The 14,911-nt window shown below is 42.4% G+C and overlaps 1 protein-coding gene across 1 annotated transcript in view; it reads left to right on the top strand.

Annotated features, from left to right (window-relative positions):
* The first annotated feature begins 300 nt into the window (after positions 1-300).
* Positions 301-14,911, top strand: part of TACR3 (tachykinin receptor 3) — a 78,933-nt gene continuing 64,322 nt past the window's right edge. The window contains exon 1 of the mRNA XM_041760174.1: positions 301-839. Within this exon, the coding sequence (XP_041616108.1) occupies positions 301-839 (539 nt within the window). The remainder of the gene's footprint in view (positions 840-14,911) is intronic.

Here is a 14,911-nt window from a genome sequence, read left to right as displayed (position 1 = left end):
GCTGGTGACAGCTCCCAACATCTCCCTTCCCTCCCCTCTCCGCCTTCTGGCCTGCTGGAGTCGCACACTCCTCCTCGGGGAAGGTGCCTCCCTTGCCCCCCCCACCCCCCCGCCCCCGCATCACCTGCTGGCTCGCAGCATCTCCACCCAGCAAGGGCCGCGGTAGCGTCTCCGCCTCCCTTGCAGGCGGGAGCTGCGGGCCGCGCAGCAGCCAGAGGACCGGGAAGCAGGAGCTCGGAGGGCGTGGGCGGCCCGGCGGGCGGCTGCAGCGCGCAGACCCGCGGCTGGAGACGCGCGGCGATGGGCTCCCTCCCCGCAGCCGCCGCCTGGACGGACCGCGCGGGCCCCGCGGGCGCGGGCGCGGGCGGCGGCAACCTGAGCGCGGCGCTGGCCGCGGGGGCGGCGGCGGGGGCGGCGGGGGCCGAGTGGCTGCAGCTGCTGGGGCGAGCGGGCAACCTCTCGGCCTCCCCCTCCGCGGCCTCGGCGGCGCCGGCGCAGCCCCGGGCCAACCTCACCAACCAGTTCGTGCAGCCGTCCTGGCGCATCGCGCTCTGGTCCCTCGCCTACGGCCTGGTGGTGGCCGTGGCGGTCTTCGGGAACCTCATCGTCATCTGGATCATCCTGGCCCACAAGCGCATGAGGACCGTCACCAACTACTTCCTCGTGAACCTGGCTTTCTCCGACGCCTCCACGGCTGCCTTCAACACCTTGGTCAACTTCATCTACGCGCTTCACAGCGAGTGGTACTTCGGCGCCAACTACTGTCGCTTCCAGAACTTCTTTCCGATCACGGCGGTGTTCGCCAGCATCTACTCTATGACGGCCATCGCGGTGGACAGGTGAGGCGAGGGCAGGGAGGCAGGAGGGTGGGGGTGGGGGTGGAGGGTGGAGGGTGGAGGGGAGAGGGGAGGGCCGGGCAGTGGGATACAGTCACCACCAGATGCATCTCCATTAAAGGCAAGGGCCCAGGAGGAGCTCTTGGGAAAGGAGGTCACTGACACGTAGTCCTCCAACGGGCTCAGCCAGTTTCTGCTTCTGCGGCCTCCCACCGCTGTCCCCCAACCCCCTGATGCCATTCAGGGCGGTTAGAGGGGCTGAGAAGACAAATGAGGGAGATGGGGGAAATCTGTCATTCCAAGTAGGACAAACTCAGCTCGAAACAATGCTAGCAAGCTTTCTCGAGTGGCTTCAAACAATCGCTGAAAACCTCATGGTCTCTTTTGGTCCTCCTTCTTTCTAGTAGTCACTACTCTGTCAGAGAAATGGACTATGAGTCACCCTCCATCTTTCCCCCTTCTCTCTGGTCTGCTGGTCCTCATCCCCACCAGCCCTATTCCCTATCCTTGCTCCAAAGCCAATACTGGCGTGGGCTCCCAGGCATGGAGCATGCACTAGAGGTAACAACGACCCCCCAAAAGACTGCTTTATGCTGGAAGTTTCCAGTGTCTTGCCTTAGATTTCACTTTCAATGATCTGGGGAGGCTATGAGCTGGGTACACGTTGTTCTTGGAAGATTACATACAACCAAATGTTTCAAATGATGAGGGGAAAATCTCAAATAATAAATGGTTAAGGGGATCCCTGGGTGGCTCAATGGTTTGGCGCCTGCCTTTGGCCCGGGGCGCGTTCCTGGAGTCCCGGGATCGAGTCCCACGTCGGGCTCCCTGCATGGAGCCTGCTTCTCCCTCCTCCTGTGTCTCTGCCTCTCTCTCCCCTCTCTCTCTCTGGGTCTATCATGAATAAATAAATAAATAAATAAATAAATAAATAAATAAATAAATATTTAAAAAATAATAAACGGTTAAAAATGAGACATACTACCTTATAGCTATTTAATTTAACTAATAATTTATAGCTAATAGTTTTTTTTAAATATTCCCCCATCTACAATGGGGATTTCTGAGATTGTTAAGCAATTAAAAGAAGCTAGATAAGTCACCAACATTTGTTCTCGTATTTAAGTTTTTGAATTTTCTGTTTGCATTTGCTTTCTCCTATTGAATATTATGGAATATGCATACTTGTGTTAAGACAATGGTGAACCCCTACTTATTCAATATTACACTTTAATTCAATATTATTGTTACACTTTAATTCAATATTATTGAAAGCTGGTTACACTTTAATTCAATATTATTGTAAAACTTCAACAACACCAGTTGATTCCTCTCTGTTCTGTGATTGGCAGCTGCATGGGAAATGTAGGGGAGGTGGTGATGTGACTTGAACTTCAAGCCTCAATTTTAACTGTGAAAAGAAAGTACTTTTTCTATATTAACAGCCTGTTTCAAAATAAAATAAGACTTAATATTCTTACTACATTAAGCCACCACTGTGAAATAAAACAAGAAAAAACAAATTCTTTCCATAAATCCATGCTCTGTACTTACTATTTTGAAATAGTGAGCACAAAGATACTGAAAACATAAATCTTTAATAACTACTTTTACATGCTAGGCTCAGAGGATTAAACTGAAGGAGCAGTAGTTAGTAGCCACTAATTAAGATAAATAAGCACAAAATCATATCTTCTAAAAGCCTTGAAACTGTCAATCTTCCCTTTATCTCTGATCTTCCACATATATCTCACCACTTTACTTTTACAGAAACAGGAATACAAAGTAGGAACAAAGCATCTCCAAGTGGAGGGATAGGTGAAACTGCCTCTAACCTTACTCCACCAAGATAAAATGAATGTTCTTTTGGTTTAAGCATCTTCCTTTTTTTGTTTTGTTTTGGTTTCGTTTTTCCTTTTTTTTTTTTTTTTAATTACTTGTAAACATGTGGTTTTTAATGGAATCAGGAGGGGCATTAGTATATCATGTTTTAAAATTCTCACAATCTTCTTGAGCTATTAATAATTCATTATGAAATTTGATTAAAATTTACTGTGTGGGAAATAGGCATTTCAAAGTCTGAAGGGTACACAAGGGTTATTTTTCCGTTATTTTCTGCCAGCATTTATACAAAATCTGAAGTGGTCTTGGAGTTATTTCAGTTGATAATATAATGCTATTTCATCACAATCACTGACCTGATCTTAATGAATACTTATTCTTTACTATTTCTTTAGTAGAAAATATTATTCAGTCACCAAAACAATACAAAATTTATTGAGCATGCAATTTGTAACAAAATTTGAAGAATGTTTGGCTTAGATACTGAAAAGCTTTTTAAAAACTTGTTATTTAAAGTAATACTTTGAGCATACCATTGACAAAAAGAAATACAAACATATAGAAAAATCTACTTAAGATAATTTTTAGAATCAAAGACTATATGAATATAAATTATTAGAATTCTCAATAGTTTACCATCCCATCTGCACTAGTGTCTTATCAAATATGAACTGGACATACTAGTCCTGTGGTATTTGTAGTTACTTTGTAGATTCAAGTTTGCAAGATTGACCCCCCCCCATACACACCCTGAGAAATTTCAGGTGAGTCACAGTGCCTTTGGTTATGGTTGCATGGACTCTACACCCCATATGGAACATAGGCAATAGCAGATGCTCACAGAAATTATATTTTCCCGTATAATTAATGCTTATTGAAATAATCATAAAGGTTATTAGTTCCCTAATTAGTTCTTATTGATAAAGGAATACATTATTTAGACTGCAACATGAATACTTGTTATTGTGCTTTCTATCCTCATTAAATATAAACTGAATTGCATTCTCCTAGGCTAAAGAGAAAACATATTTAACTCACTCTATCCCTCTGCATAAAATCAAAAGACCCTCTGAGCTTGAAAATGATTTCAGCTTTGAGTCAAGCACAAATGGCTTTTCTTCAGCTGTAGCAAAATGCTTGCAATCTCCTATGAACTTCGAAATTGTAGACCTGATTGTAGGTATTCCTTTTATGAACACATGTATTTTGCAAATGGAGAACCTCAAGCTAACTGTGACCACATTTTGTTTTGTTTTGCTTTTGTATGTTACTAGTAACTCTGCTAAAGATGTTCATGTGAGGTCACAGGTTCTGGTCTTATCCTGACACATTTTCCCTTTTGCTTTGTTAGAAATTTCTGCAAAGCTATTTTTATTAGCTCAGAAAGCATCTTTCAGTTCTACACAGTCCCCTCCCTCATGCCTGGAAGTCTAATACCCATGCCCACAGACACCCACAGCACATTACAATTATTTGCCAATGAGCTTGCATTTCTCTTCACCATCCTTCCCAAATTTGCCATTTTGAATCTTAACATTTTTTTAGGATTTTATTTATTCATTGAGAGACTGAGAGTGTGCACAGTGAGAGAGAATGAGAGAGAGAAGGAGCATGAGTGGATTGAGGGGCAGAGGGAGAAGCAGACTCCCTGTTGAGCAGGGAGCCCCCCGATGTGGTGCAGGGCTCTATCCTAGGACCTTGGGATCATGACCTGAGTGGAAAGCAGACGCTTAACCAACTGAGCCACCGAGGCACCCCCTGAATTTTAACATTTAAACATGACATTTATTTGAAAGATGCTGAACTTTTCTCACCTGAACTCTGGATATAGCCTGAGAAGCAGATAACTCCAAGTTGTAAGGTACGGCTAAAGCTCTCCAAATCATCTTCCTTCCAGCCCTCAATCTCTGATCCTTATCTATCCCCTCTACCATTCTTTTTCCCAAGATCATGCAGTACAGCAAAGATTCAAGACACTGTAATCCACTCATGGGTCTGTGCTATTCTCAGGTTATAATACACTCTTAATGGCTCCTAAAGAATCCTGATGACTGTAGAGTTTAATTAGACAAAATTATTACCTTCATTTAAATTAGACTTTAGTGCTTGTTTATATTATATAAATTTTGTATCTATATATTATATATTTACATGTATATATATTTTATGTATACACTAACAAGATACAACACTAATATAAAAAGAACAAAAGATATGAACAGAAAACGCATAGAAGTAAAAATGTCTAACAAACATAAAATTATGAGCTGCTTACAATCCATATCTGCATTCCTTCACCCGCTATTTGCTCCTCAAACTACTCAAATCTGAAGTCGTCTCCTAACACTATCTAAAGATAAGTTGTGAAACCCAGTAGGCATTTCAGTCCTCAACCCTTTGATTTTTCAGTAGTATTCCTATCAGGTAGCTACTGCTTCTTGGCTTCCCACTTCCCAGGTCCCCTCCTTCCTCCTTGGCCTGTCTTCCATGCTTGTATTTCTGATTCTCTGCTTCTATATAGTAATTAAATACATAGGTTCCTCAATGCTAAATCCTGGGCCTGAGTTTGTCCTAACTTTATTCTCTCCCCAAGTAAGTTCATCCAAACCCATGGCTTTATTTTTCACTTTTGAATAAAGAGCTCTCATTTTTTTTCTATCATCTAATTGGTTTTCCTCTGGATTGTAAAGACACATAACAATCTGTACAGTAGACAAATATAAATGAATGAAAAATTAAGTCTGGACAAAATAAAGAGAAAATAGAAACAAAATCAGGGTAAAGTTATAGCATAGACATCAAGTTAAAGAGTCATAATCATTAAAGTTGAACTTAAGATATGTCTGAGATTCTTGATATATATGCAAAAAATACAATTAGTAATATAGCCTACACTGTCCATAAAATAATACATTCCTTAAGAGCTAAGGAATTCCTGGTATTAGGTTTCAAGAAATTCTTTGTATGGGCAGTAAAGAAGATACTGTCCTCAACTACACTGTCACAAATACAAAAGCAGGTTTCCTACAGGGTTTTTTTTTTTTTTAATAATAAATTTATTTTTTATTGGTGTTCAATTTGCCAACATAGTGCTCATCCCGTCAAGTGCCCCCCTCAGTGCCCGCCACCCAATCACCCCCACCCCCTGCCCTCCTCCCCTTCCACCACCCCTAGTTCGTTTCCCAGAGTTAGGAGTCTTCATGTTCTGTCTCTCTGATATTTCCTACCCATTTCTTCTCCCTTCCCTTCTATTTCCTTTCACTATTATTTATATCCCCCAAATGAATGAAAACATATAATGTTTGTCCTTCTCCGATTGACTTATTTCACTCAGCATAATACCCTCCAGTTCCATCCACGTTGAAGCAAATGGTGGGTATTTGTCATTTCTAATGGCTGAGTAATATTCCATTGTATACATAGACCACATCTTCTTTATCCATTCATCTTTCGATGGACACCGAGGCTCCTTCCACAGTTTGGCTATTGTGGACATTGCTGCTAGAAACATCGGGGTGCAGATGTCCCGGCATTTCATTACATCTGTATCTTTGGGGTAAATCCCCAAGAGTGCAATTGCTGGGTCGTAGGGCAGGTAACTTTTACAGGGAAACCTTCCATGAGGCTTCCAATTTAAATTAAATGTCCCTTTATTTGTTAAGGGTTCCTCTGGGTGAGCTAAAGGCATGTTTCAAAGCAGAATTCAGTGAATGAAGTCCTCAGGATACCAAATCTCTTTTTGAACAGTTTTTAGATGGTCAGGTTGGATGCACTGAAGAAATTACAAGAAAGGATAAAGTACATTTCCCCCAGAAGTATTTTTCTCACCTGAACCCTGGATATAGACTGAGAAGCAGATAACTCAAAGTTGTAAGGTATGGCTAAAGCTCTCCAAATCATCTTCCTTCCAGCCCCCAATCTCCGATCCTTATCTATCCTCTCTACCAGTCTTTTATTCCAATATTTTTTTTCACTCATTCATTTTAAGAGGCACATATGCACAGTGCAAAAAATTCAAAAATTTAAATATTAGGAGGTTAAATTTACATATGGTTATACTACTCCCCAAATATAGCCAACCTATGATCTTCATATTTGCATTTCAACTCTCATTTTGTGATTTATAATCTCATCTCATATATATATGATATTTATACACATACTCTGGTGCTTAGTATATTATATACACGCATAAATACAAATGTCTTTCATTTATTACTAAAATAATGTCACATTATGTCATTTTTAATTTAATATACTTATAAACATTTATTTTTTTTTTAAATTAACTTTTATTGGTGTTTAATTTACCAACATACAGAAAAACACCCAGTGCTCATCCCGTCAAGTGTCCACCTCAGTGCCCGTCACCCATTCCCCTCCAACACCCGCGCTCCTCCCCTTCCACCACCCATAGTTCGTTTCCCCGAGTTAGGAGTCTTTATGTTCTGTCTCCCTTCCTGATATTTCCCAACATTTCTTTTCCCTTCCTTTATATTCCCTTTCACTATTATTCATATTCCCCAAATGAATGAGAACATACACTGTTTGTCCTTCTCCGATTGACTTATTTCACTCAGCATAATACCCTCCAGTTCCATCCACGTTGAAGCAAATGGTGGGTATTTGTCGTTTCTAATTGCTGAGTAATATTCCATTGTATACATAAACCACATCTTCTTTATCCATTCATCTTTCGATGGACACCGAGGCTCCTTCCACAGTTTGGCTATTGTGGCCATTGCTGATAGAAACATCGGGGTGCAGGTGTCCCGACGTTTCATTGCATCTGAATCTTTGGGGTAAATCCCCAACAGTGCAATTGCTGGGTCGTAGGGCAGGTCTATTTTTAACTCTTTGAGGAACCTCCACACAGTTTTCCAGAGTGGCTGCACCAGTTCACATTCCACCAACAGTGTAAGAGGGTTCCCTTTTCTCCGCATCCTCTCCAACATTTGTTGTTTCCTGCCTTGTTAATTTTCCCCATTCTCACTGGTGTGAGGTGGTATCTCATTGTGGTTTTGATTTGTATTTCCCTGATGGCAAGTGATGCAGAGCATTTTCTCATGTGCATGTTGGCCATGTCCATGTCTTCCTCTGTGAGATTTCTCTTCATGTCTTTTGCCCATTTCATGATTGGATTGTTTGTTTCTTTGGGGTTGAGTTTAATAAGTTCTTTATAGATTTTGGAAACTAGCCCTTTATCTGATATGTCATTTGCAAATATCTTCTCCCATTCTGTAGGTTGTCTTTTAGTTTTGTTGACTGTATCCTTTGCTGTGCAAAAGCTTCTTATCTTGATGAAGTCCCAATAGTTCATTTTTGCTTTTGTTTCTTTTGCCTTCGTGGATGTATCTTGCAAGAAGTTACTGTGGCCAAGTTCAAAAAGGGTGTTGCCTGTGTTCTCCTCTAGGATTTTGATGGAATCTTGTCTCACATTTAGATCTCTCATCCATTTTGAGTTTATCTTTGTGTATGGTGAAAGAGAGTGGTCCAGTTTCATTCTTCTGCATGTGGATGTCCAATTTTCCCAGCACCATTTATTGAAGAGACTGTCTTTCTTCCAATGGATAGTCTTTCCTCCTTTATCGAATATTAGATGACCGTACATTTCAGGGTCCACTTCTGGGTTCTCTATTCTGTTCCATTGATCTATGTGTCTGTTTTTGTGCCAGTACCACACTGTCTTGATGACCACAGCTTTGTAATACAACCTGAAATCTGGCATTGTGATGCCCCCAGCTAAGGTTTTCTTTTTTAAAATTCCCCTGGCTATTCGGGGTCTTTTCTGATTCCACACAAATCTTAAAATAATTTGTTCTAACTCTCTGAAGAAAGCCCATGGTATTTTGATAGGGATTGCATTAAACGTATAAATTGCCCTGGGTAACATTGACATTTTTACAATATTAATTCTGCCAATCCATGAGCATGGAATATTTTTCCATCTCTTTGTGTCTTCCTCAATTTCTTTCAGAAGTGTTCTATAGTTTTTAGGGTATAGATCTTTTACCTCTTTGGTTAGGTTTATTCCTAGGTATCTTATGCTTTTGGGTGCAATTGTAAATGGGATTGACTCCTTAATTTCTCTTTCTTCAGTCTCATTGTTAGTGTATAGAAATGCCATTGATTTCTGGGCATTGATTTTGTATCCTGCCACGCTACCAAATTGCTGTATGAGTTCTAGCAATCTGGGGGTGGAGGCTTTTGGGTTTTCTATGTAGAGTATCATGTCATCGGCGAAGAGGGAGAGTTTGACTTCTTCTTTGCCAATTTGAATGCCTTTAATGTCTTTTTGTTGTCTGATTGCTGAGGCGAGGACTTCCAGAACTATGTTGAACAGCAGTGGTGAGAGTGGACATCCCTGTCTTGTTCCTGATCTTAGGGGAAAGGCTCCCAGTGCTTCCCCATTGAGAATGATATTTGCTGTGGGCTTTTCGTAGATGGCTTTTAAAATGTCGAGGAAAGTTCCCTCTATCCCAACACTCTGAAGGGTTTTGATCAGGAATGGATGCTGTATTTTGTCAAATGCTTTCTCTGCATCTAATGAGAGTATCATATGGTTCTTGGTTTTTCTCTTGCTGATATGATGAATCACATTGATGGTTTTACGAATGTTGAACCAGCCTTGTGTCCCAGGGATAAATCCTACTTGGTCATGGTGAATAATTTTCTTAATGTGTTGTTGGATCCTATTGGCTAGTATCTTGTTGAGAATTTTTGCATCCATGTTCATCAGGGATATTGGTCTGTAATTCTCCTTTTTGGTGGGGTCTTTGTCTGGTTTCGGAATTAAGGTGATGCTGGCCTCATAGAATGAATTTGGAAGTACTCCATCTCTTTCTATCTTTCCAAACAGCTTTAGTAGAATAGGTATGATTTCTTCTTTAAACGTTTGATAGAATTCCCCTGGGAAGCCATCTGGCCCTGGACTCTTGTGTCTTGGGAGGTTTTTGATGACTGCTTCAATTTCCTCCCTGGTTATTGGCCTGTTCAGGTTTTCTATTTCTTCCTGCTCCAGTTTTGGTAGTTTGTGGCTTTCCAGGAATGCGTCCATTTCTTCTAGATTTCCTAATTTATTGGCGTACAGCTGTTCATAATATGTTTTTAAAATCGTTTGTATTTCCTTGGTGTTGGTAGTGATGTCCCCTTTCTCATTCATGATTTTATTAATTTGAGTCTTCTCTCTCTTCTTTTTAATAAGGTTGGCTAATGGTTTATCTATCTTATTAATTCTTTCAAAGAACCAACTCCTGGTTCTGTTGATCTGTTCCACAGTTCTTTTGGTCTCGATATCATTGAGTTCTGCTCGAATTTTAATTAACTCTCTTCTTCTGCTGGGGGTGGGGTCTATTTGTTGCTTTTTCTCTAGTTCCTTTATGTGTAAGGTGAGCTTTTGAATTTGAGATCTTTCCAGTTTTTGAATGGATGCTTGTATTGCGATGTATTTCCCCCTCAGGACTGCTTTTGCTGCATCCCAAAGATTTTGAACGGTTGTATCTTCATTTTCATTAGTTTCCATGAATCTTTTTAATTCTTCCTTAATTTCCTGGTTGACCTTTTCATCTTTTAGCAGGATGGTCCTTAACCTCCACGTGTTTGTGGTCCTTCCATATTTCTTGTTGTGATTAAGTTCTAATTTCAAGGCATTATGGTCTGAGAATATACAGGGGACTATCCTGATCTTTTGGTATCGGTTCAGACCCGATTTGTGACCCAGTATGTGGTCTATTCTGGAGAAAGTTCCATGTGCACTTGAGAAGAATGTGTATTCAGTTGAGTTTGGATGTAAAGTTCTGTAGATATCTGTGAAATCCATCTGGTCCAGTGTATCATTTAAAGCTCTCGTTTCTTTGGAGATGTTGTGCTTAGAAGACCTATCCAGGGTAGAAAGAGCTAGATTGAAGTCACCAAGTATAAGTGTATTATTATCAAGGTATTTCTTGAGTTTGGTTATTAATTGGTTTAAATATTTGGCAGCTCCCACATTCGGGGCATATATATTGAGGAGTGTTAAGTCCTCTTGTTGGATAGATCCTTTGAGTATGAGATAGTGTCCCTCTTCATCTCTCACTATAGTCTTCGGGGTAAATTTTAATTTATCTGATATAAGGATGGCAACCCCTGCTTTCTTTTGAGGACCATTTGAATGGTAAATGGTTCTCCAACCTTTTATTTTCAGGTTGTAGGTGTCCTTCTGTCTAAAATGAGTCTCTTGTAGACAGCAAATAGATGGGTCCTGCTTTTTTATCCAGTCTGAAACCCTGCGCCTTTTGATGGGGTCATTAAGCCCGTTCACATTCAGAGTTACTATTGATAGATATGAGTTTAGTGTCATCATATCTATTCAGTCCTTGTTTTTGTGGATTGTTCCACTGAACTTCTTCTTAAAGGGGAATTTTAAGAGTCCCCCTTAAAATTTCTTGCAGAGCTGGTTTGGAGGTTACATATTCTTTCAGTTCCTGCCTGTCTTGGAAGCTCTTTATCTCTCCTTCCATTTTGAATGAAAGCCTTGCGGGGTAAAGTATTCTTGGTTGCATGTTCTTTTCATTTAGGACCCTGAATATATCCTGCCAGCCCTTTCTGGCCTGCCAGGTCTCTGTGGAGAGGTCTGCTGTTACCCTAATATTCCTCCCCATAAAAGTCAGGGACTTTTTTTCTCTTGCTGCTTTAAGGATCTTCTCCTTATCTTTGGAATTTGCAAGCTTCACTATTAAATGTCGAGGTGTTGAACGGTTTTTGTTGATTTTAGGGGGGGATCTCTCTATTTCCTGGATCTGAATGCCTGTTTCCCTTCCCAGATTCGGAAAGTTTTCAGCTAGGATTTGTTCAAATACATATTCTGGCCCTCTGTCCCTTTCCGCGCCCTCGGGAACCCCAATTAAACGTAGGTTTTTCTTCCTCAGGCTATCATTTATTTCCCTTAATCTATCCTCATGGTCTTTTAATTGCCTGTCTCTTTTTTCCTCAGTTTCCCTCTTTGCCATCAACTTGTCTTTTATGTCACTCACTCGTTCTTCCACCTCGTCAAGCCTCGTCGTTAGGACTTCTAGCTTGGATTGCATCTCATTTAATTGATTTTTAATTTCTGCCTGATTAGATCTAAATTCTGCAGTCATGAAGTCTCTTGAGTCCTTTATGGTTTTTTCTAGAGCCACCAGTAGCTGTAAAATAGTGCTTCTGAATTGGCTTTCTGACATTGAATTGTAATCCATATTTTGTAACTCTGTGGGAGAGTGGGCTGTTTCTGATTCTTTTTTTTGAGGGGTTTTCCTTCTAGTCATTTTGCTCAGTGCAGAGTGGCCAAAAACAAGTTGTATTGGGAAAAGGAGAAAAAGAGAGAGAAGGAAAGAAAAGAGAAAAAGAAAAAAGAGAAAGAAGAAAAAAATAGGGGAAAAAGAAGAAAAAGAAAGAAAAAGAAAGAAAGGAGAAAAAAGAAAAAAGGGGGGGTGGGGGAAGCAATCAGAAATCAAGAAGAAAGAGAGAAAAAAAAAAGCACAAAACAAAACAAAACAAAAAAAAAAAACAAAAACAAAAACAAAAAAACAAAAAACAAAAAAAAACCACGGGGGAGTATCTTCCGATTCTGTGTAGTTTAAGTCCCTTGATTTCCCTTGGAACTGGTCCGTCTCGCTGGTCTTCTGGGGGAGGGGCCTGCTGTGCTGATTCTCAGGTGTTAGCACTTGGGGGAGCTGCTCTGCCCCTGCCTGGTGCAGGGCTCGGTGGGGGTTGTTGACCCCGTGAGGCCCCGGGAGGAAGCCACAGTGGCGGGGGCAGCTCTGGGACCCTGGAGTCAGCCCCCGCAGTAGCTCCGGGGCTCTCCTTCTGCAGGGCCTGGGGGCTCCGGGGCGGGGCCGCTGATCTGCTCAGTTCCAGGCAGGAGCGTCCTTGCTGTCCTGGGCCCTCCCGGCCTCTGCCTGTCCCGGGGGAGGCCGGATCCTGGGCTGTGTCCCGGCGCCCTGTGCTCCGGGGCCTGCGCTGTTGGATTCGCGCTCCCGGCGGTGCAGCCCCCTCCGCGGAGCCGCCGCCCGAGCCTCTCCGAGCTGTTCCCGGAGCCGCGCAGCCCCCTCCGCGCGGAGCTTCTTTCTCTGCGCGAGCCGCCGCCGCTGAGCTGTTCCCGGAGCCGCGCAGCCCCCTCCGCGGAGCCGCCGCCCGAGCCCCTCCGAGCTGTTCCCGGAGCCGCGCAGCCCCCTCCGCGCGGAGCTTCTTCCTCCGCCCGAGCCGCCGCCGCTGAGCTGTTCCCGGAGCCGCGCAGCCCCCTCCGCGGAGCCGCCGCCCGAGCCCCTCCGAGCTGCTCCGGGTCCCGCCGAGCGCTGCAGCCCTTAGGGAGCTCGGCGCACTCTCCGGGGCGCAGTTCCTCTGTTACTGTCCCAGGGAGCCCGAGGGCATCCCCGCCTTTCTGGGGATCCTGCTCCAATTCCCAGGGAGCCCCTTTCCGCGGGGAAGGTCGGTGCAGCTCCTGCTCCTCCGGGACGGGGCTCTCCTGTCCTGGGGACACTCGCCCCGGCCTCAGCCCGGCTCCTCGCGGGCCCCTCCCCCTCGGAGGCCTTTTGTGTCTTTATTTCTTTTTCCCCGTCTTCCTACCTTGATAGAAGCGCGAACTCTTCTCACTGTAGCGTTCCAGCTGGTCTCTCTTTAAATCTCAGGCCGAATTCGTAGGTTTTCAGGATGATTGGATGGTTTTCTAGGTAATTTGCTGAGGACCGGTGACCTGGAGACCCTGCTCTGCCGCCATCTTGCCCCTCCCCCACTTATAAACATTTATTGAACAAATTATAGATCTCAGACACTATTTGATATAAGAATATAGAGATTTATCTTGCTGTATAATGTTCTTTAAATTTTTAATAGACAATACATATATTTTGTTTAAAATTCAAAAAGTAAATGGCTCACAATTTAAAATCCTATATCTAAACCTTCTTTGAGCTGTGGTTATATGTATTCAGTTACCTACTTGACATTTCCACTTGGATGTCTGAAAGCCCCTTAAACCCCATCAAATGCATTACCTTACCTCTAAACCTTTTTCTTTTCCAATGTTCCCCATTTCAACAAATAGTACAAGCATCCATTCAGTTGTTCAAATAGCTCCCAAATCTATTACCTTTTTTCTGTCTCTACCCCAATTTTCCAAGTCCAGCTATCATTATGATCATACAAAGAATGATGCTTTCAAAATATATATAAGACCATGATTCTGTACCCCTGCTTAAAATCCTACAGTGTTTTCCCATTGCTCTTATGAGAAAAAAAATATTCTTAATCCAGACTATAATGACTGATTCCTTCACCTGTCTAGCTTCATCTCATACTCATACCACAGCTCAACCGGCGTAATCTCTGTTTTAGGCACTCTTATCTTCTTTCAAGTCCCTGAATGTATGATGCTCTATTTTTGCCACAAAATCTTTTTTTTAAAGATCTTATTTATTTATTTACTTATTCATGAAAGACACACACACACACACACACACACACACAGAGGCAAAGACACAGGCAGAGGGAGAAGCAGGCTCCATGCAGGGAGCCTGACATGGGACTTGATCCCGGGTCTCCAGGATCAGGCCCTGGGCTGAAGGCGGTGCTAAACTGCTGAGCCACCCAGGCTGCCCTGCCACAAAATCTTTGAACAATTTACCATTTCAAATTTCCTTCTGCCATTTCCTCATTAGTCAAATGTACTCCTTTTTTTAAAAAAAGATTTTATTTATTTGAGAGGGACACAGAGAGAGAGAAGGAGAGAGAGAACAAGTGACCTGGGTGGGTTGGGAGCAGAGGGAGAGGGAGAAGCAGACTCCCCGCTGAGCAAAGAGCCTGACACCAGGCTTGATCCTCAGACCTCTGGGATCATGACCTGAGCCAAAGGCAAATGCTTAACCAACTGAGCCACCCAAGTTCCTCAAAGGTACTCCTCTTAAATAACAGATCAAATGTCACTTTTACAGAGAAACCTTCCATGAGGCTTCCAATTTAAATTAGATGTCCCTTTATATACTCTCTTAACACATCAGTCATGGCCTTTTTCATACCTTAAATTTCATTTTTATTTAGGAATATTTGATTAATAATTTCCTCTAATAGACTTGTATATTTTTTCTAGTAGACTTGTAAACACTATGAAGACAGGTTCAATTCTGATCTTAGTGCCTTTTGTATGCTTACGCTGATCATAGTGGTTTACACATGGTAGCACACAATCCAGACTATTGAATAAATGAATCTTAAGAGTA

This window comes from Vulpes lagopus, chromosome 6, assembly GCF_018345385.1.
Source record: "Vulpes lagopus strain Blue_001 chromosome 6, ASM1834538v1, whole genome shotgun sequence".
Lineage (NCBI taxonomy): Eukaryota > Metazoa > Chordata > Mammalia > Carnivora > Canidae > Vulpes > Vulpes lagopus.
The sequence above is the reverse complement of the archived record's forward strand: the minus strand, read 5'-3'. Positions and strand labels throughout refer to the sequence as shown.